Source organism: Talpa occidentalis, unplaced genomic scaffold (genome assembly GCF_014898055.3).
Source record: "Talpa occidentalis isolate TD23 unplaced genomic scaffold, MPIMG_talOcc4v2.1 talOcc4.16, whole genome shotgun sequence".
Taxonomy (NCBI): Eukaryota; Metazoa; Chordata; class Mammalia; order Eulipotyphla; family Talpidae; genus Talpa; species Talpa occidentalis.
The window spans coordinates 6383065-6404499 of NW_023601653.1; the positions used below are offsets into that span (position 1 = coordinate 6383065).

General features: G+C 56.5%; 1 protein-coding gene across 3 annotated transcripts; it reads left to right on the forward strand.

Moving 5' to 3' along the window:
- The first annotated feature begins 282 nt into the window (after nt 1-282).
- PVALB (parvalbumin) lies at nt 283-20057 on the forward strand. 3 transcript variants are annotated; one of them, XM_037513638.2, is made up of 6 exons: nt 283-314; nt 1450-1510; nt 5987-6054; nt 7610-7742; nt 8905-9014; nt 19815-20057. In XM_037513638.2, the coding sequence occupies exons 3-6, from the start codon at nt 5994-5996 to the stop codon at nt 19841-19843; spliced, it is 333 nt and encodes a 110-aa protein (XP_037369535.1). In that variant the 5' UTR covers nt 283-314; nt 1450-1510; nt 5987-5993; the 3' UTR covers nt 19844-20057. The 3 variants fall into 3 exon arrangements, with proteins under 3 accessions (XP_037369535.1, XP_037369536.1, XP_054552033.1); XM_037513639.2 differs by lacking the exons at nt 283-314; nt 1450-1510 and adding an exon at nt 5385-5481; XM_054696058.1 differs by lacking the exons at nt 283-314; nt 1450-1510 and adding an exon at nt 5385-5476.
- The last annotated feature ends 1378 nt before the right edge of the window (nt 20058-21435 follow it).

Below are 21435 nucleotides of genomic sequence, written 5' to 3' on the forward strand. Positions count from 1 at the left end.
TGGGCTCTCAGCAATGGGCCGAATTAAGACACATCACTCCCAGGGCTGACCTCATAAATATCATTAGCTCCTGCAGCGTCCACGCAGCCACCAGGGCCCTGGGCTGGGGAACTCTATCCTGTCCCCGGCCGCAGCAGGTGGAAATAGTGTGAACTAATGAAATAGCACCAGCGAAGCTAACAGCTGAGGGCTGTCTGCTGGCAGATGGCAGCCGGAGGCTGCTGACCGCACACCGGCTCCTCCCCTCCAGCAGCTGGGAGGCCAGCGGGGCTGAAGGCTGGAGGCTCTCGTCTGGGCTTGCTGTGTGACCCTGGGTGAGTACTTGACTTCTCTGAGCCTCAGTTTTTGTATCTGTAAAAAGGATAATTGGGATCCACTGGCGTTATGGTCATGTGGAATAGCTGGGCTGAAGGCCAGGCAGAGCAGTTAGACCCAGGGGCCAGAAGGGGGAGATCAGCATGGGGGTGTGGCATCCATCCATTGTTCAGAGGAAGAAACCCTGAAGTTAGGGGAAAGTCCTTGGGCATTTCTACCACTAAGCAGAGGTCCAGAGACCTTAAGAGGGACCGGCTGGGGGTCGTACATCACAAATCCAGGAAGGTCACTCTAGAGGGAATCATTCTCGAAAAATTTGCCGCATGCCACCGCCACACTCGGTCACAACTTAGGGCACATGCCTCCCTAGTGTCTGGCTCACTTGGGCACCCCCCAAAATTCCCCTCAATGAAGAGGTCATGTGCTTTGACCATCAAGCGACCCTCACCTCTCCATCCGGGAACAGTCTTGCTCCCCTGCTCTTCCGACGATTGACATTCCATTTCCCCAAAGCTTGAAAGTACCTTGTGACCAAGCCAGACCTGTGCTCCCTTCGCAGGGACAGTGACTGTTTCAGGGATGGTGTGTGACCAAATTGAGCTCATCAGAGTCCATGAAATTCAGCTTGGAGACTCTTGATTAAGTTTCTGGCAATTCCCTTTCCCCATGAGCCTGGGACCTGAAATTTGACAGCACTGCAGGGAACAGCCTCTTGTAACCCTCAGGGGTGGTCAGTCTGAGAAGGTGGCCAATGCAGCTCAAGGTGTGGCTGAGAAATAAGGAGGCTCGTTCAGTGTTTGAGGGCTCGATCAAGCCATACCTACCTGAACTCTCATTGACCTTTTAGTTGCATGAGTCAATAAATATCCCTCTTGTCTTCATCTGATCTGAGTCAGGCTTTCTGTCACTTACCATCAAAAAAGGCCTGGCTAATAAACTCATTTTCTGGCATTGAGGTCTTTGTAAAAACCAAATAAATAAAGTAATGATTGTTTGAATTAGCATAGATTCGGAGCAAAAGAATTAGGTAATGTTTCAGGATTGCCCTCTGTCCTACTCCACTACATGGTGGGTAGTGGGGGTACTTCAGAAGAGGAAAGACTTGAGTTTAAATCTCAGTTCTCTCATTTCCAGCTGTGTGGCCTGGGACAAGTCACCAAACATCTCCGGGACTTTCTTCAAACCTACAATGAAGGTAAAATGGAATAAAGCGCATATAAAGTGCACACCCCTGATCTGGTTCAACCCACCTAGATCTGCTTAGTTACAGGCACAAAAGATAATAGAGGGGGACAGAGAGGAAGGCCCTCCTGGTTCCCAATAAATCACTAGAAGTGGGCACTGCTCCCCAGCATGTCTTGTCAAGAAGCAGAGTACAGTAGAAAGGAGTCAGCACTTTAGAGTCAGGGAGGCCTGCGCTGTGACCTTAGGCAAGTCACACAACCTCTCTGAATCTTGTTCTCTCTTTAGTAATGTGGGGAAGGCAGTGCCTACCCACCAGGGGGTTTGAGGATGAAGGCATGATGCAGTGCACACTTCAGTGTTCAACACACGAGTGATTATTTGCCCAGGCATCTCCTTCAAGGCTGATCTTCAAGCGACCTCCCTGAGTTTGGTCACGCCCATGACATCAAGTCCTTGACCTCCCTGCTGGCCGCCGGAGCTCTGTGTCCTACCTGGAGACCTCTCTAGAGCTCAGACCTCCTAGGTATCTCTGCCAGAACTTCCCCAGGCAGTCCCAAGGTCCTGCTCCCAGTGATTCTCTATGTGATGTGGCCTTCACCATCTATAACACACATGAGCAGGTTGCAGTCAGCCACTGCAGATACCTTCCAGCCTCACACTCCACACCTGACACCTTCAACAATGGTGCCAGCGTTCTTCAACGAAATGACTTGGAAACTCAGAGTCAACCTGGGCTTCTCTACCTTGTTTATCTGTAGCCCCCAACACTGAGAATGTCTCCCCGCAAGATGCCGCCCTTCCTCTACATGTCTCCCTGTTGCCACCACCACATCCTAGTCCAGACCCCTACACTACACATTCAGGCTCTGCCCTGGTGTCTCCATCCCGTGCACCGCCCCACTTTCCACCTTCAGAGCCCACGGCCAGTGAGAGACAGTGCATCTTCCTTCCCAGCAGCCTCTGCATGGAGGCTGGACCTCCCATGATGTAAGACCTGGGCCCCCCTGGTGCCCTGGAGACTCTCCTTAATGTTGGGGATGAGGAGAGGAAGCTTACATGTTCATAGCAGAAACTCAATAAGTATTTTTGTTATTTTTTTTAAGATTTATTTATTTATTTATACAAGCACTGGGCACAGTCAGAAGCGCAGGAGGGTGAGAGAATTCACCAGAGTCAGAGGGGAGAGCAGAGCAGGCAGACTGACGAAGTACACCGCTGAGGGGAGCAGCGGGCAGCAGGAGAGGTCTGTGCACCATGTGGGACCCTCACCCAGTGGTCGGGGATTGAACCAGTGCTGCAGAGGCTGCGGGCAGCTTCACAACCCAGCGCTCAACCGCTGTGCCACTAGGGAGTCCCTCAATAAGTATTTTTGAATTCAATAATTCACCCATTCATTCATGCATGCATGCTTTCCCAAACACACCCCTTGCATGGTCATCTCCAGTCCAAGACAGATGGCAACAGTAATCCCTTTGTGAAGATCATGGAAATTAGGGGCTTTTACTTCACAAAAGCTCACCTGCACGTAACATTTTGCATATAATTTCAGGGACTTCATAGTCCCCCACAAAACCCATGGAGAGAGCAAAGTTTGCCCCATTTACAGGTGGAGACACTGAGGTACAAAACAGAAAGGGGCTTGTGAGGGGACAAGCAACGCATGTCTTCCTGCCAGGTCCTAGATCATTTTATGAAAGTTCTGGATTAGCCCCAGGGTCACGGCTTCAAGTAGGAAGTGACATAACAGCTAACATCTCTGCGCTGTCTTCTCATCTGTGCTGGCTGGCTCTGCCCCTCTGTGGTGAGAAGATGATGAGGGCCTAGGACCCTAGCTCACCCACGCCTGAAGACAGTTCTGGTTCCTGCCCTTGGCTTGCCTTTTCTTGCAGGATTCTGTAAGATGGAAATATTCCTGCCATTCAAAGTGGTCATGGAAGTCTTCCTGGAAGAGGAGAGACTTGCCTGAGCTTGAATTTTGGGTGCTAGAGGAAGGCAGGGGCCAAGGGTTATTAATAGGCCTGGCTTGATGGCCCTCAGTAGGTGAATGCGATACAGACACCCAGCACCACAGCTGGGGAGTATCTGACACCAGAGGGGGGGCCGGGGGCTGGAGGGAGCACCACCTCCCAAAATAGCCAGAGCAGCAGCCTATATAGGTGGCGATCCCACCAGCAGGCTCACTTCCCAACAGCACCTCCCACCAGCCCAGCCTCTCAGTGAAGGTTGCAGACCTCTACCCCAAGCCAAGGTGAGGAGCAGCTACTGAAGCTGGAGAAGGATGGAGGGATGCCGTGGGGAGGAGGCCAGCTGAGAGGGCCAGCCCCTTCTCCCTTCTCCCAGCAACACAAGGGCTGAAAGGTGGGGAACCCAGGGCAGAGAGCACAAACTCCTGGGTTCTCCATCCTGACTCCCGGTGGGGCCTGGGGCTGGGCCTTGGGTCCCCGCACCTGCAGAGGGAGGGGGCGGAGCCAGACATCTGTGAATGGTGATGTCATCAGGGGCCCCAGGAGGGAGAAGAGGGACATGGCGGGCTAAGCTGAAACTCTGGTGGGTAGACTCCGCCCCCAGAGCGTGTTAAATTGACAGGCGGCATCTGCAGCAGGAGAGATCGAGGATGGAGGGCAAAGGACAGGCCTCTGTGGAGGCTCCAGTCTTTGCAAGGGGTCAGAGTTTGTGGCTCTCCAGGAGCTAGCATGTGGCTGAAAAGTGTGGGACTTGATAAAGCCGGGTCCATTCGGGAAGTGGGAGGGTTACTGAACTCCAAGTTCTCTGCCACCGTCTCTCTGTGTATCCTTAGTCCATTTGCTGACTCCCTGGCCTCAGTTTCCCCACTGGTATAGCATATGGATTCTTCAGCTGGGAAAACAAACCAGGGCCTGGAGAGGACCCTCAGGCTGAAATAAGAGCATAGAAGGCCTGCACATCTGCATTAGCAGCTGGGTGGGGGCAGGGCAGCAGAGGCAGCGAAGGGGCCTGGGGAAGGTCTCCCGCCCAGAAGGATCAGCCCAGGAGCTGCAGCCTCCTCCGGTGCCTGGGAACCAAACTGGCGGGCCATGGCGCGAAGGCGCTGACTCACACAAAAGGGGGGCAGCCAGAGCCAGTGGTGTCCTAAGGTTTCCAGGAAGGGTAGCTGTCCAGGCCAAGCGAGGGAGACAGAGCTGACAGCCAGCACAGGAGAACTGCCGTCCCCAGCCCTCCCCTCACCAGGGCCGCCAGTCTCAGCCTCGGCCCACCTGCCTGCTCCTTGCATTGGGGTCTCAGGATCCTACCATATGGGGGGGACCACTAACACCATCAACACAGGGGAGGGGAACAGAGGGCCAAGGATGGGGCAGACCACAGGCCAAGGTCACACAGGGGCTCATGCAGCCCAGGACCTAGAACCCAGGCCTCCTGACTCCCTGTCCAGAAGTCTGCACCTGCAGCTGGTGGCAGCTGACCCCGGGAGACGGTGGGAAAAGAATGCACTGGGGTCTAGCTGCAGAAGGGTCCAGAAGTGTGACATTCTCCAGAGGGGACGTCCAGCCAGACCCATCTATGTTGCTTGGAAAGTGTGGTCTTGAAGGCGCCACCCTCCTCCTAACATACATTCAGCCTATCACCAAGTTGGGGTGGTGGGGGTGCCTAGAGAGTCCAAGCAGCCTCTCCCACCCGACCAGTCCCTGAAAGTTTGTGGGCACTGAAGGTGTGACCCCAGCACTGTTCTGTGGCCCAGAAGAACGGGGAGTTAGTCATCAGTGGGTATCTGACAAGGGTTCTTTGAAAGTCAGACTAGCAAAAAAAAAAAAACAAAAAGGAAGCAGGAGAAGAAAGAAAAGCTCAGATTTCAGAATGAGCATCCCTGGCCAGAGGCAGGATGGGATCCACAGAGGGTGAGCGGCACCGGCAGTCAGAGCTTCCGGTGGGTCAGGTTTCCAGACCTCAGCGCGCAGATTTCGCAGCATGAATTTGCATCCAGGACAGACAAGAGTCGAGGGTGAGGTAGGAGCAGCAGAGGGAGTGGGAGCGGGCCCGAGGGACTCCTGAGGGTGTGGGCCTGGCCCCAGAGTCCAGGACCTCCCTGCCCACCGCGGCAGGACATCCTTGGCGATGCCCGGGCCGAGACCTTGCGCGCGGCACCGGGGCCGGCGCGGGCTGTGCGCCCTTGGTGGCAGGTGAAGCCTCCAGACCCTGCCGAGGACGCGGAGGCCCCCTACATTCCAGGGGCCGTCCCTTCCCCCGCGCCCTGGCCGCAGCACTCCCGGCGGGGACAGTGCGGAGCCGCAGCCCTCGGAGCCCGGAGCCGCGCGCGCTCGGCCCGCGCAGCTCGGCGGCGCGGCTGGACTGAGCTGCTCTGGCTGCGCGCCCAGCCCCGCGCCCCCTGGCTCGGCGCCAGGTGGGGCGGGCGTGCGCCGGGCGCGCAGCACTGCAGCGCTGGTCATATGAGCAGAAATGATGAGAAAAGCACTTTTTAATCTTTTCGCACTTGCTCTGCCCGCTCAAACAGTTGCAGGATGTCGATGACAGACTTGCTCAGCGCTGAGGACATCAAGAAGGCTTTGGGGGCCTTTGCCGGTGAGCCCCTCGCTCCCCTCCTTATCCCTCTCCCCTCATCCACTCCCCTGGCCCCTGCACCCCTCAGGACCCAGCGACTGGAGGCGACTGGAGGTCTCTAGCTCTCTGCACCGGGTGCAGGTGGAGTTGGGTTGGGGGGGGAGGTCCTCAGTATTTCCCAAACTCCATCCAGGCGGGACTTGGCTCATGGAGCCCGGGCAGGCGGCGGGGGAGGCTGGGCACCCTGCCGGAGCAAACAAAACTTGCTGGTGCCAAAGGCCAGGTAGCCCGCAGCATGAACTAGGGTCCCACAACTGTGAGGACCCGGGTTGAAGGCAGGATCTCCGGGTCTCTGCGGGGGTGCTGGGAACTTCCCCTTTAAGGTGCAAGGAAGGGGCTGCAGGCATGCACCTTGCCTTGTTCCAAGGGATCCCTTTCTTTGACCTGCCGTGGTGACTGGGGCTGGCCCTCCCACAGTCCAAGCCCCTTTCTGGGCCCCCCTCCTCAGCAAACCATGAGGGGGGTGACCTTCCCCCAGCTGGCATTCTGTTCTCCCCAGCCCTGAGCCATCGTCCTCCTGCTTGCAACTTCCAGCCCCCTCGGGCAGCGGCCTGGCCTCTCCTAGCTGCCCTGGACGTGGGCACTTAACTGCCTATCTTCCTCCTCCCTCACATCGCCCGGATGGGGAAACTCAGGCTGGGAGAGAGCCAGAAACTTGCCCAAGGTCACGTAGGGTGGCAGAAGGGGGATGAGAACTGGGGTGGCCTTCGGGTCTTGGCCCCCATGCTAGTGTCAGAGGTGGACAAAAACTCCTTTTCCCTAGCCCAGGCGTGGGGTTTGGGGAGAGCATGACTCTCGACAGGGTCCCCACACAAGTTCCGGGGTCTAACATTGTACTCTTTCCCAGGTGTTCTTCAGAAAGGCCTCAGGACAAAATTGGGGGCTCCCATGTCCTTTTGGTCTGGTATCCACTCCCCTGGGTGTGAAGATGTTCCGTGAACCCCCCCCCACCCCCACCCCGGCTTCTGTGACACCCCCTCGCCCACTTCTCCTTGAGTCACCTTCTCCCTTGGAGAAGAAACTTCACTGGGAAATCCTGGGGAGCCTTCCAAAGGCTCCCCTCTCTCACTGAAACAGATTTCTACAACAAAGCCAAACTTTCTGGGGTCTCCCCTCTCCTCCCACACTGTGACCTTGAGAGAAACTTGTCCTCTGTGTCAAGATCCCCCCAACACACACACACCATGTTCACACCACCCCCAAGCCCAGCCCGCTCTCAAGGGGCCTTGTCCCAGAAGCTTCAAGCAAACCAGAAAGTCACCCCCTCCACGGGGGGATGGGGGGCCATGGAGGAGGGGCAAGCTTGGGAGGCAGAGAGGTTTGGGTGCGGGTCGACCCCTCCTCCAGCTGGGTGACCTTGGGCAGAGCCTCCTCTCCTACCCTGGACTCCCTCAGTCCTCCCAGGGAGGTGCAACCCCTAGTCCCCCCAGGACCACTCAGGAGTCCATCAGCCATGATGTCCCCTCCCCTCTTCCGCGCTGTTTTGTCCTCATGGTAACCTGCCCCTCCCCCACAGCTGTCGACTCCTTCGACCACAAAAAGTTCTTCCAAATGGTGGGCCTGAAGAAAAAGAGCGCGGACGACGTGAAGAAGGTGTTCCACATCCTGGATAAAGACAAGAGCGGCTTCATCGAGGAGGATGAGCTGGGGTAAACTGAGGCCCCGCCTGCTGGCCCTGCCTCAGGCTTGGGAGAGGGAGCGGGGCTGGGCCTCCTGCCTCCCCAGTTGCCGGCAGCTCTGCCCTCTCAGCACCCTTCACAGAAAGTACCCTGGCCTGGCCGCCCTTGCTTCCGGAAGAATAAAATCCGTGCAACTAACTAGGTTAAATTATAGCCACTTAATATTGCTAATGGAATGATGCTACTTAATAATTTAATACACATAAAGAGGCTGTTTTTCTCGCAGCCCCACACCACAGGCACGACAGAAAGAGCTCACTGGAGTATTTCATTGATTTTCAATTGTCTAGAAAGCACCTCCCACCTCCTGCGGACCCCCACCCTCCTGGGCTTCTGCAGCGAAAGTGGTTTCTGGAGGAGGCAGAGAGGCAGAGACAGCGGGAGCGGGAGTGGGGAGGAGTGTTCAGGAGTCCTGGGAATCAAGAGGAGGGGACCCAGGATAGGACTAGAAAAATGCAAACCTGCGTCAGCAAAAGGAACCTCTCTCCACACTCTCTGGGCCACCCCAGCGGGGCCTTGTGTCACTGGCTTAGAAGTTGGGACTTACCCATCCCCCAGATCGCCCCCAAAACCACTACAGGGTGCCCTTTGTCTGGAACCTTCTCCTTCCACCCACACATGCACATCCCCCTAACACACACACAGGCTGGCTTCTACCTGTCCTCCAGGCTTCATCTTCTCCGGGAAGCCTCCCCTGCCTCTGCCTCTCACCCCTGGAGAGAGGGATGCGTCCCGCACACACCCTTCTCTGCCCCTCCTCCATGGCCGCTGTCACACTTGGTGGTCTCTCTTGACCTCCTCATTTTTCCTGTGGGCTTCCTAAGACCGTCTCTGTGCTCCCAGTTTCCTGCATGACCCAGAGAGACACTGTTGTGTTGTGTCGGCTGAATAAATAAGTACAAGCAGGTGCTTCGCCTGGAGCGAGGCTGGCCGTCCGCTGAGGACAGCCTGTCCGCCCTGGACACGCACCCACCCGGCACGGTGCCAGGGGCTACCTGGCGGCCCCAGGGCAGGCACCTGCCGCCTGTCCCAGCTGCGCTTCCCGGCCCAGATGCCAGCCCACCTGCAGACAGTGGCCCTGCAAGGTGACCTTGGGCTGATACCCTCCCTGGCTTTCTCCATCCTCCCGCAGCTCCATCCTGAAGGGCTTCTCCGCGGACGCCAGAGACCTGTCTGCTAGAGAAACCAAGGCGCTGCTGGCCGCTGGAGACAAGGATGGGGACGGCAAGATTGGGGTCGAAGGTGAGCGGCTGGGGTGGCTCTCGGGGTATTCTTCTGCTCAAGGTCCGGAGCCATGTCTGTGGCCTGAAGGGGAGAACAGACGAGCCCTGTGCCCCCAGATCAGGAAAAGGTGGAGGATTAGTGAGGTGGCTGTGCAAGCCCACTGTCTGGCTGTTTGATGTGAAGGTTAGTTAAATCTAACTTTTTCAGTGTGTTTGATTGGTAAGACTAACTGGAGAAGATATTCAGGGGCCCATCGCCCCACACCCTTTGAGAGCAACTGCAGAAGGGAGGGAGAAAAGGGCACAGTGTGAGCAGCACAAGGGAATGCTTGCTTTTCCTCCAAATCTCCCTTCTCTGCTCCCACGCTCCCTCTGCTTCTTGGTCCACTGAAAACTTACACCTCTTTTCTCACTGCTGTGACCTTCAGTTTTATGTCTGGGCCAACTTTCTAGGCTTTGTTCTACTTTGCTTGGGAGGAGGTTATACCTGGGAGAGGAGCAATGCCTTGTCCTAAAAGCAGAATCCCAACGTCTTCCCTGGGGGAGTGCTCCCACTAGAAAATTTAGAATCCCAACTATTTGGGTCCCTCTCAGTTAATAACCAAATATTTTGGCTCAGACTAAGTCCAGATTTTCCCTATCCCCAAGTGATGCCCCAAATACCTGCTTTGCCTTCATTAAATATAAGTCTAGTTATTTATATCACCTGCTTACTACCCATAGGTCTAAATTACTAGGTAGCATGATTATATATATTATTAAATATGTATAAGATGGGGAAAAAAGGAAGGAAAAGTCAATCCTTGAGGTCTGAAAGCTTTATCGTATAAGCACCAGGCAAAGAGAAGCTCATTGATTTTTTTATTATAAGTTTGAACACCCCAAATGGAGCAGGCCTCGCCCACCCCTCACTGTGTAGTGAAATAAGGAGAATCAGGGATTTTCCCTGAACTTTGCCTGCACGTGTGCCTGGGTTCTCGTCCCTGCTCTGCCCTGACTAGCTGCATGACCTTGAGTGGTCACGCTCCTTCTCTGGGCCTCCTTCTCTGTAACCCAAGGAGATGAGGCTAGCGGATCCCCAAGGATCTGCTGGCTCTGACAGCTCAGATTCCAGGAATGGAAATTCCTTATCTCCCTCCTATCTCCTCGGCCTCTTATCTAGGTGTCCTGTAACTTTAAGTCTCAAAGCCTGCTTGGCTTCACCCAAGTAGACCTAGCTGTAGGGCAGCCAGAAAAAAACAGCCAGCCAGGAACCAGCTGGGAATTAGGAACAGGAGTACCTGGCCTGGCTTTGCTTCTCCATCTCTGCTTTCAGGCCAGGGCCAGGGCTGGTGCTCCCCCTTCTCCTTGCTCCCCCATTTGGATCGCACTAGCATTCCTGAGGCACATCCTAGCATCGTTACTTTTCTTAGCATCACAGCATCCTTGGGAAGTGTCTCCATTTTGCAGATGGGCAAACTGAGGTTGAGCCTATTCAGAGAGCTGGGGCATAGGCGGTGGCGCAGGGAGTGAGAACCAGGTCTGAGGACGTCTTTCCCCCGTGCTCTGCCTTCACCCCCCAGATGGCCCTCTCTGGCTGTCTGCCGGAAACCAGTATGTTCACGTGCTCTGCATCCAGATGGTCTGGTTTCAAGTCCTGGCCATGCTCTGCCACTTTCTAGCTATGTGACTTTGCACAACTCAAGGAACTACTCTGGGCCTCAGATTTTTCATCCCTGAACTGAGGATAATGATAATTCTGACCGGCTGATGTGAAGAGTGGCTGCATTGATGTTTAGGTGGTTAGAATGGTGCTTGGCACGGAACAGGAGCTGACGGCGTTGGTTAACTAAAGTGAGACAAGTTAGGGATGGGGAGTCTCCTTCCTTGTATCCCCAGCCTCTAGCCCATGCCCCACCCAAAGCAGTCACTTCATGAACATCTACTGCTGAGCGCCCCCCACACCCTACTTCCTCTCTGTCCTTCGCCAGCTGTGACCTTGACCACCTCCCCTCTCCACACCTAGGTTCCCGTGCCTGGCACTAGGGATGCCCAGCTCTGTCCTAACACTTCCTTGGACTCGTGAAAATTAAGTGACTTTCCACACAAAATTGCCTTGGGAAAGGATTCTGAACGTGGGTGCAGTTTATTAAAGTTTTATGCCAGAAACAAGAGAGACGCTAGCAAGGGCAGGTGCAGCCAGTCTCTTGGCCACTGACGCCATCTGCCCTTCTTGGAGCTGGAAGGGGGGAGCTGGTTTAAAGGAGCCAGCGTGGAGGGTGCTGGAGAGAAACTCGTGGTTGGTCTTGGTGACTCCACTGAGTGGCACATCTCTCCTGGCCCCCCCAACCCGAGCTGCTTATCAGCTAGTTTCACCCTGGGCCCCTCTTCCCGTGACCCCAATCCTGCCTCCCCTTTTTCTTTGCAGCCAATATGCCACAGCTCAGAAGCCCTAGGCAGGGTCTTCACGGCTGGCTGCTCACGAGCAACCTAAATGATGAAGGAAACCAGGCCAGCTGCCGGCCTCGGCCTCGCTCCTGCCCGCCCCCTCCAGCCCTGGCTCTGGACTCAGCCTTGAAAGCGCTAACTCAACTCTCCCAGCAGACCCAACAGCTGCTGGCTGAGTAGCAACCTGTGCCGGGCAGCGGAGGAGATAATGATGAATTAGGAGCGACTCCCAGAGCCACCAGGTCCCGGCGGGGTGCCTCTGAACCCCAGTGTCCTCATCTGTGAACTGGCACAGTGACAGGCACCTCGCAGGGACTGTGATGCGCGGGGGCATCTCGGGTGGTGCCCAGCACATAGTCAGTGCTCAGCAACGGAGGCAGCCAGACTAGTTCTCTTCTGTGCCATGTTGCTTAGGCCCTGCGTCTGTCTATGCCCACGGGCGGTAGTGCCAGGCGGAGGTCAAGAGGAGAAGGCGAGCTCGGCAGAGGCGAGAGGTGGCAGGCTCCCAGCAGGGTGGGGAGCACAGCAGGCCTGGAGGCCCGGAGGGAGGGCTGGGGAGGCAGGGGCAACAGCAAGGGCAGCAGGCTGGGAAATTTAGGGCCTGTTTAGGAAAGAAGCAAGGAGACACTTTGCTGGAGTCAGAGGGGAGAGAGAATGGCCACCAGGGTGTGCCTGTGTGCCCAGCCCAGGGCAGGGCCTGCACCAGGGTCCCCTCGTTTGACCTCAGTGACAGAGGACGCAGGTGTGGATGCAGGAAGCACCCAGGGAGCCCGCGGGACTCTGGTGTGGACCCGCCTGTCTGACAGCACAGGGCAGGCTCCGGCTGACCTGGTGAAAGTCTGGAGGTCAGGGGACAGGGCAAGACATGGAACGAGCAGTGAGAACAGAGTGCCCTGAGAGGGCACTTGACACCCTTGAGGTGGGAAGGTGCCGCTACCTCCCCTCCCTCCCATCCGCACAGTCCTTCTCATGGAAAGCGATGGAAGAAGGCGGGGTGATGAGATGGGAGGCAGATCCCCCCGGGTGGCTCTATTTCAGGAGCTCGCTTTGCTGCCTGCCCCTCTCAAGGCCAAAGGGCCAGAGCCCCACCCGTGAGCTGGGGGTTTCTCAGGGCGAGTCACAGAACTCCCTGAACTTCAGGTGCCTGCTCTGTAAAATCAGGGGGCCGATCTGGGACTCCACGGTGCCAGGTGAATAAAGCCGCAGGCGGGACCAGCTGCACTGGGCTCAGCGCAGCCCTTGCGGGTGAGGATGGCAGTGGCGTCTTCGAGCTCTGGCTCGTGCTCAGTTCACCTTCCAGTTGCCTGGAAGATGGATCCTGCGACGACCCCATTTTATAGATGAGGACACTGAGCCTCAGAGAGGCTGAGTTTGCTTGTGCGTGCCTGGGAAGAGGCTGAGTTCAGGTGTCTGGGGATCTCCACGCTGCCCACTTCCTTCACTCAGTTTCGTGAGCGGCTCCACAAGGTGATTTTGCTTTCTGGCGTATAGTTTGCTTCTGTTCCCCACTCTGGATCTCAGCCCCAGGAAACAGGAACTTTGTTTTGTTCAGTTGTGAGCCCAGTACCTTGAACAGGGCCCGGCACGTAGCAGAGGCACAAGAAGCGTTTACTGAGTGAGTGGCCGAGTGAGTGAATGTGTCCAGCTCTGGGCTCTCAGCATCAGGGAGCACGGCATGTGGGCAGGTGTGAGGACGACGGCTGGAGACCCCTGGGGCAGGGCACTCACCTGCAGCAGGTGCCAGGGGGTCTAGAGCCAGAACCACCTCCCTCTCCAGCTGTTGGCCCTTCTGAGGGCGCGTGATGCCACCAGGCGCTTGAGGACCCCAGGCTGAAGGGAGAGCGAAAGACAGCTTGACAGCAACCCTTTGCATTCCGGTCTCTGGGGCAACTTCTTCCAGGAAGCCCAGAGACTTTTATAGAGGCGGTTGATTGATTCCTGAAAGCTGCCCGGGAAAGGCCTGGGCAGAGCTGGTGAAGGGGGTTTAAGGCCGGAAAGGAAAGCGACACTGGGCAGAGAGGGCTGGTACCCGGAAGGCTTCTCACAACACAGCTGGCGGTGCCTCAGCCCTAGTGCCGATGCCTTAGTCTGCGGTGGGGCCCAAGTGTCTGCATTCTAACAGTTCCCAGGAGTGCGGGGGGCCAGGGACCACACTTTGAGAGCCACTCACTGCCTTCTGGTAATCCTAAAGAGTAGGGCCATGATGTTCCCCATTTTACTGAGAAGGAAGCTGAGGTACTGAGAGGTACCTCAGTTGTAAACCCAGCACTGCTCAGTAGTAGGGACGCCAGGACTAGGTGTCGCAGTCCAGCCGGGATCCCTCCCAACCCCCAGTCCCTGGGCTGCCCACACCCATGAGCCCGCGGGCACAGACGGCAGCAGGGAGCAGTGTCCCCACCCTGCAGCCCTTCCTGCATGCTGGGCACCGCCTGCAGACCTCACCTCTTTTATTTCATTCAGTCCTCATAACATTGATCCTGCCTGGACGGGCAGGGAAACAGCTGAGGCCCAGGCAAGTGGGGTGGCTGGGTGCAGAGCTCAGCAGACCTTGACACTGACTCCATCACACCGGAGGAAGATGGGCCTGCCCTGTGCCCATGAGTGCCCGCGAGCACCTGCCTGTGCACGCCTGTGCCTGCCTGTGCACGCAGGCTCGCCCCCACACACGCCCCAGCGGTGGTTTCCCTGAAACCCAACCCAGGTGGCGGGTCCAGTTTCTGACGCTTCAGACCTGGTCCAACTCCGGAGCCTGTGGTTTGCTTTTTGCGTCTGTGGCTGGAAAATTAAGTCACAATTATTACCAAGACTCCTTTGGTCTCCTCCACTCGCATGTCTGAAGGATTTGCCTTTGTTGCTTCCCTCTGGCAAAATCAGTTCACTTTTATCCCTCAGTAGCCCGTTTACCACGGAGGCAGCGGGGGCAGCCCAGGGCTGAGGCAGGCAGGAGGCAGTCAGGCGGGGGCCGGACATGCTGGGTGTGTCGAGCACCCAGCTCGGCCGGACTGGCCGAGCCCTGTCCCGTGTCGGGCACCACTTCCTCGTACCTAAGAGGAGTAAAAGCACCCGCCTCCCAGGACAGTGGCTGGCATGTAGCGAGTGTTCTGGAAAGATTCCTTTCTTCTTTATTTCACGTGTAAGCTTTCTCTTGTGCACTGCCTCAAGCCTTTGGAGGTTGGGAAACACCAGTCCTCAAGAAACAAAACTGGTTCTAAATGAGGGGATGGCACGAGGGGGGCTGGATGGGGCATCTCGCCTGTGTCCCTGGGATTCCAGCCCCGGTGGGGGTTGATTTCCAGCCAGGGGGACGTGCATGCTGGGGCCAGCCCCCGTCCCCGCGGCGGGTCACAGCCTGTGTCCGTTCTCGCCATGTCCTCACACCCACCCCATAACATCGGGGGTGCAGAGTCTGTACCCCCCTCGCCCCCCACTGAGCCACATGGAGACTCAGAACAGGTCGACACTAGTGTTCAAGACACAACACAAACCCTTGGCTGCTCTGGTCTCCTGGCCGCTCCCTCCGAGCGCGCTGAGATGCCGGAGTTATAAATGCTTCTGCGCTTCGCAGGGTGCTCGTTTCCATTCCCGAGTGGAGGTGCCCCGACTCCAGCCTTGTGCTGCGCGAGTGAAGATTTAGCCGGGGAAGGAGGCCGCTCTCTTATGTAACTGCCCTCCTGGGAAGAGCAGTAGTTAGGACAGAGAGGAGACATTCCTTCTCCCTGTCTCCCTCCCGCTGCTGGGGTCACAGCTGAGTCAGCCCCAGGCGCTTCCCCTCCAGCCTCTGAGAAAGAGACCCCCTGGCGGGAGTCCCGCCTGAGCCAGGACCTCCCTGGCTGCGTGACCCTCAGCCTCAGTTTCCCTGTAGGAACGATGGGACGAGAGGGTCCGCCAGGATGAAGTAGGATAATGCCAGGGCAGTGCCTGGCACCCAGGGAGCCCCCAGAACTTCCAGCCTTCCAGCCCCCAGCCTTCCAGCCATCTGGCCTGACCCCGGATGACCCTGCCTCCCGTTCTGTTCTCCGGGCTGGGAAAGTGATCCCTGTTTGCAATACCAATTTATAAGAACCCGAGCCCGGGAGCTATTTAGAGGCAAGGCGATAAACCAGGAGGCCGGTGCCTTCATCCTGGTCAGCACAGCAGCGGGGAGGGACGCGCCTTCGAGGCGCTGACTCAGTGTCCGGCTCAGTTTCACTTCAGGCGATCAGCAGGTGCTGGTTCACCTGTCAATAGCTTCTAAATTTGTCCAATCCCCAAGGCATGGGGACCGGGACAGACCTAATTAGGCTAATTTCAGTTTCCTGAGGGAAAGGACTGAGCCTCCCATCCTGTGACCCTCCATCCGCTGCTCCTCCCAGCCCCCAGCCCTCCTTCCTGCCTCTCTCCCATTGGCCTGCGATAGACCAGGGAGCTGCCCCGGGTCTGCTGCCCGCACAGACTCCCAGGAGGGCCACGCGCCTTCCGTAGGAGAAGGACCCCCACTTCCCTCTAAAGGGACACTGTCCCTCCTGCCGGGGCAACAAGAATGGACGCACCTCTGTAACAGGCACCATCGTCCGGGCACTCCTCGTCCGTGATCCTATAAGGCCCTGACCTCGACCCATCTCACAGATTCCGATGCCGAGAGCCGCAACAGCTCAGATGGGCGTGCTGAGGAGGGTCCTAACTCAGATGGGATAGGCCGTGCCCAACCCTGGGTCAGGCCAGCTGCTTGCTGTTTAGGCTTCTGTGTCTACCTCGGGATTTCTCTAGTCATTGTTGTTATTTCCAAGCACCAGAGGACATCCAAGAAGGGTGGAACTAACATTTGCAGGCCACCTCCCGGGTGCCAGGCACCTTTAGTACTTGCTCATCTGGCTTCCCAACACCTTGCAAGGAAGCATCATCCGAAGCCACTTTACAAACAGGAAAACTGAGGCTCAGAGAGATGGTGACCTAAGGTCCCCCAGCCAGGAAGTGATGTAATAATATCTAGATTTGGCTGGAAGGTTGAAGAAGGTACAGGACAGAGACAGGAAATGGTGTGGGGTAACAACAGGAAGTGGTGGGGTAGTGACAGGAAGTGGTGAGGAATAGTAACGGAAGTGATGGGAATAACAACAGGAAGTGGTGGGGGATCCAAAGGAAGTGGTGTGGGAATAACAATGCCAAGAAATAAATGAGCTGGTGCCTTTTTCAGAGTCCTTGCTCGCTAGGGAGCGGCCAGGTGTTTCACTGGCTTGCTTTTAAAGTGGCTGCGGAAGCATCTTGCTATCAACAGCTACCAAATACTGAGGACTATGTATCAGGCTGTGGCCAAGAGTTCAGTTCCTCTGAACAACCCAAGGACATTGGCACTCTCATGAGTTCCACTGTCCAGGGAAGGAAACTGAGGTACAGTGAGGTGAAGTATGCAGCCCAAGGTCACAGAAGCAAGAAATGAGGGTTGGGAATTGACACCAGCCCTCTTGCTGGTGGGAGAGCTGGAGAAGCATCTTCCAGATCCGACACTGCACAGAGAACCAGGACCTGGCAGGGTGTGGTGCCTTGTGCGGGGCATGAGTGAATGGCAGGACAAGGCTGGAAGCCCAGCCTCCGAGGCCCCCTTTCTTGCCAGCATCCTATGCCAAATCAGTTGGCCCAGACTCCACAGGGTCTTTGTGTATTTGCATGTTTGTTTTTCTTTGTGGAGAAACCTGGGTATTTTAGACAAGACACTTTTTGGGTACAAGGGCTGTTGGTTCATTGGTTCCTAAGAACTCTGACCTGAGGGAAATACAAAAAGCACAAAGAGGTGACCCCTGACCCCATTTGTCTACTGAGTGGCCTGCTCAAGGTCCTGGGAGGATAAAATTAGAGTCTTGTGTTCTCTGCAGAAGCCAGGGCCTTCCGCTGCTGTGACTTCCTGCCTGCTTCCCAGGGGTGCCTGGAGGGAGGGCGGGGCCTGCTTTAAAAGGCTTTTGCAAACCCTGGCAACCCAAATACCTCCCACAGGCAGGCTCCAGAGTGCCTGACTCTCCACGGATGGGGTCCCTTGGCAAGTATTCCTTGGTCCCCAAATGCAGTCTAGTAAAAAGGTGCTACATGGGCTTCTTGGGGTGAGCAGCCGAAGAGCCCCTCATGTCTAGAGTGAGGGCCTGGGAGGTCGATGCAGGTTAGGAAACAGCAAGGACCAACAATTTCTCCATGAGCTCAGGTTGCCAGGTAGACGCGTGTCTCCTTTATCCCGGACAGAGTAGCTCATGCCCAGTGACAGGGATGCTGTCTCCGGCCAGTTTTCCACATTTAGTGGCAGGTTAAAGCTGGAGAGAGCTCATGTTTCCTGCCAGGACAGCCTCTCCACATGCATGAGGGGTGTTCCTGAGACCACAGCCAAGTGCTGCCCCTCCTCTGATTTTCCTCATGACCCTGACACTGTAACCCTCTGAGCCTCCATTTCCCCATCTGTAAAATGGGGATCATCCTACTTTCCTCCAGGGCTGTCATAAGCTGGTATTTGCTGACCCCTAGGGAGGACTCATGAGCCATCCCAACCATCCATCCGTCCGTCATCAGCCTCTCCATCCATCCATCCACCTGGCATTCTTTTATCACAGCTGCTTGTGTCCAGTCTGCTAGAAGGGTGATGAGCAAGACAGCCTCCCTGCCCTCCTGGAGTTTACATTCTAGCAGCGGGAGACTGACAAAAATAAGAACACAAATAAGATCAGAGCAGAGAGTGCTAAGGACCACGAAGTAAATAAAAAGGGCTAGTGTGACAGAGTTGCGGGGGTGGCGACATTTGAGCCGGGATGTGTCACTCTAGACCTAGGTCAAAGCAGGTCAGGAGCCTCGGGGGTGAAAAAGGAAGCCGAAGAACATGAATCGTGTCTGTGTGACCTTGGCCAGGCTTCCTGATTCTCGGGCCTCACTTTCCCCACCTGAAACATGCGGCGCAGGTGTCCCTCCAGGAGAGGCATGAGAACTGAATGAGCTAATACGGGCAAAGAAAGAAAAACCAACCAAGCCAATGCGAGGGGTCGTGGGGGACACAACCTGTGGGCAGTCGTCAATGCCAATCACAAACTATGAAACTGGACATTATTAATCAAAGTATTGACCATGAAAAAACACCTCAAAAGAACCACCTGCCCCAGTGGGGTGCTGGAGCATCTCAGGGGTTCGCAGCTGGGGACCCAGATGCCTGGACGCCGGCCCATGGGAGGAATTTTTTGCTTGGTGTTGGGGCACCGTCTCTGCCCCTCACTGTTATTGCTTGGGGGACCCTCCTCTGCCTACATGGAGTCAAAACCCTGGTCCCCACATCCCTGTCGCTTGCCCTTCCAGTCTCGGGCCAGCCTGTCATCGATGGTGTGTTTCCCAGGTCACGCCCCGGAAAGGTGAGGGGCCCCGCCCGCGCGGCTCCCCTGGTGGGGTCAGTGCCAGGGTGCTTCCCCCACGACCCCTCGCATTGGCTTGGTTGGTTTTCCTTTCTTTCCTTTTGTATTTTGAGGGTGTGAGCTTGCTGCAGAATGCGCTGTCCCTCCACCCGGCCACCGGAGCAACGTGCACATGACAGCACAAGATGAAACAGAGACCTGACAGCAAGTTGGCGGGGAGGGGCCCGGACTCCAGCGCTTGAATTTGGGCTCAGCCTAGAGGCTCTGAACCTCAGTTTTCCCTTCTGTGAAACAAGGAGAATTAAGTCCCAGTTTCCTGTGCAGATTAAATGAGCCAGAGCTCTGCTCATCATGAGCCCTGTGCACAGCCGCCCCTCTGAGCTGCACAGAGACAGCCACTCAGGGCTCCAGGATCCTGCTCGGCCCCCCTGAGGAGGGAGAGCTCAGCACTTCCGGAAACTGACTACTCGCCAGAACCACCCTTAACAAGCCCCCCCAGACCTCCTAAGTGAGGAACAGGGCCTGGAAACCCATGTCCTTTCCACCCCACTAGGAAGCCTGATGGGCAGTCTGGACATGTGGCCAAAACAGAGCTCAGGGGCCAGAGTCAGGCAGACCGGGCCCCGCATCCAGGCTCTGCCTCTCTTTTACTATCCATGTGACCTTGTCAAAACTGCTGGATGGGAAGCCTCAGTTTCCCCACATGTAGAACGGGAATAATGATACCATGTGGATCGTCATCAGGGGCAAATACTGTGCTTGGAAGGGTGACTGGCATCTGATAAACATTCAGAAGGTTGTTGCTATTAATGTTGCTATTACTGCAGCTAGATTCATAATCATCAGTGAGCGGCATGGCTCACCACTTCCCATCATGCATTCATTCAGTCCTGCACTCACTCATTCCGTCACTCCAGGCCTTCTGCACAGATGTGAGAGCCGAGAGACAGCATCACACAGAGGGCTAGTGGTCCAGCGATGGCCAGTCCCTCCGACACTCTCCCCCTCCGACTCAGCTCTTGTGTCGTTTTCTCTTGCAGAATTCTCCGCTCTGGTGGCTGAAAGCTAAGGGCTCTGCTGCCCCGGACTTCCACCTCTCTCCCCAGACACCGATCTCAGCCCCTCCTGCCACCCTCCTGAGTTTCTGTTCAGTTTATTTATGTTATTTTTTACTCCTCCCATCCCCTGCGGCCCTTGAATGACACCTTTCTTCTGGAAAATGCTGGAGAAACAATAAAGGCTGTACCAACCAGATTCTGCTGCCCAGGAGGTCCCAGGCCTGGTAGGGTGGGGAGCCTGGCGTGGCCTGCGCGACACCTGCACAGGTGGCAGGATTTAGACAGAAAAGATGGGTTGGAAGGGACATTTGCTGAGCTCCCCCTCTGCATTTGGTACTGAGTATGGTGCCTACCCGGGCCACCCATTCATCCTGGACACACGCCCACAGGTAGGTGATGAAACTCCCATTCTACAGATGTAGAAACTAAGTCTTGGACAGGGAAGTGATGTGGCTAAGCCGCAAGAGCTAGGACTTGTGGGTGGGAGGGCGGGTGGATGATTGGATGGGTGGGTGGGTGGGTGGATGGACAGATGCACGAACAAATGGATAGATAGATGGACACCCATGAAACTCTTTTTGCTACAAATCACAGAAAGCCAATTCAAAGTAACCTAAGACCAAAAAAAGGAAGAAGCAGAAGAAGAAGAAGAAGAAGAAGAAGAAGAAGAAGAAACAGACTTGTTCGGGCAGCAGCCAGGGGGCAGGTCTTCAGGAGCCCCTGGGGCAGGGGCTGAGTGGCCACCAGGACTAGGACTGCTTCTCTCTGCAGGACGGGGTGTCTCACAGCCTCACCCTGCGGTGGTAAGATTCCCCCCAGAGCTCCAGGATGCAGTCCGCAATACCAGTTAAAAAAACACCCTTTTCTTTCCCAGCCACTCCATCACAAGGCCCCAAGTTCAGGCCCTCAGCACCCGTGGCTAACGTTTGTGGAGAACTCCCGTGCTGGCCTCTATACGAGTCCGCCTGCACACATACCGGCGCCGCAGGCGCTGTGACCAGGCGCGCACAGACCGTGGCACAGACAAGGGGGAGCACGGAGGCATTGAGTGTGGGCCCCAGAAGAGTAAGTGGTGGGGCCAGGACCCCAGCCTCTTCCAGACCCCACGTCCCTCCCACAACCGGTCACAGTGGCCAGAAGTTGGGGCCCTGATGAGCTCCCTCCATGGGGCCCGTCTGTGGGGACACGTGGTGAGTCGCACAGAAAGCTCTTGGTCTGAGAGCGGGGAGAGGTGCCCCAGGGAAATCACAAGTAGGGACGAAAGCTGGGGGTGCGCAGGGCAGCAGCCCTACAGAGAGTGTCTGCTCTTTCCCAGGAGAGCCTGGGGTGGGGTGTCCTCCACAGGGGGGGTGCTAGAGGGTCTCTTTACATGTTGGGGTTTCATGTCCAGCAGTTCCACCTGACACTTCCCTGGGTCCTGAGCTGCCCCTGGGGCAGGGCTGTCGGGGGGCTCCAGCGAGGTCGGGCCAGGACCAGCACCCCCGTCAGGATGCAGGCTGCGAGGCAGGGTGGAGAAGCCATGCCCAGATGGGAGCCTGACAGAGTGAGCAGGACCAGGCCTGGGAGGGGCCTCAGGGGGTCAAAGCAGCAGCTTGTCCTGCAG

Coding starts and splice junctions, on each gene's coding strand:
- PVALB (XM_037513638.2), top strand. CDS start 5,994: ATGTCGATGACAGACTTGCTCAGCGCTGAGGACATCAAGAAGGCTTTG. Junction 7,743..8,904: donor ATCGAGGAGGATGAGCTGGG/GTAAACTGAGGC, acceptor ATCCTCCCGCAG/CTCCATCCTGAAGGGCTTCT. Junction 9,015..19,814: donor CGGCAAGATTGGGGTCGAAG/GTGAGCGGCTGG, acceptor TTTCTCTTGCAG/AATTCTCCGCTCTGGTGGCT.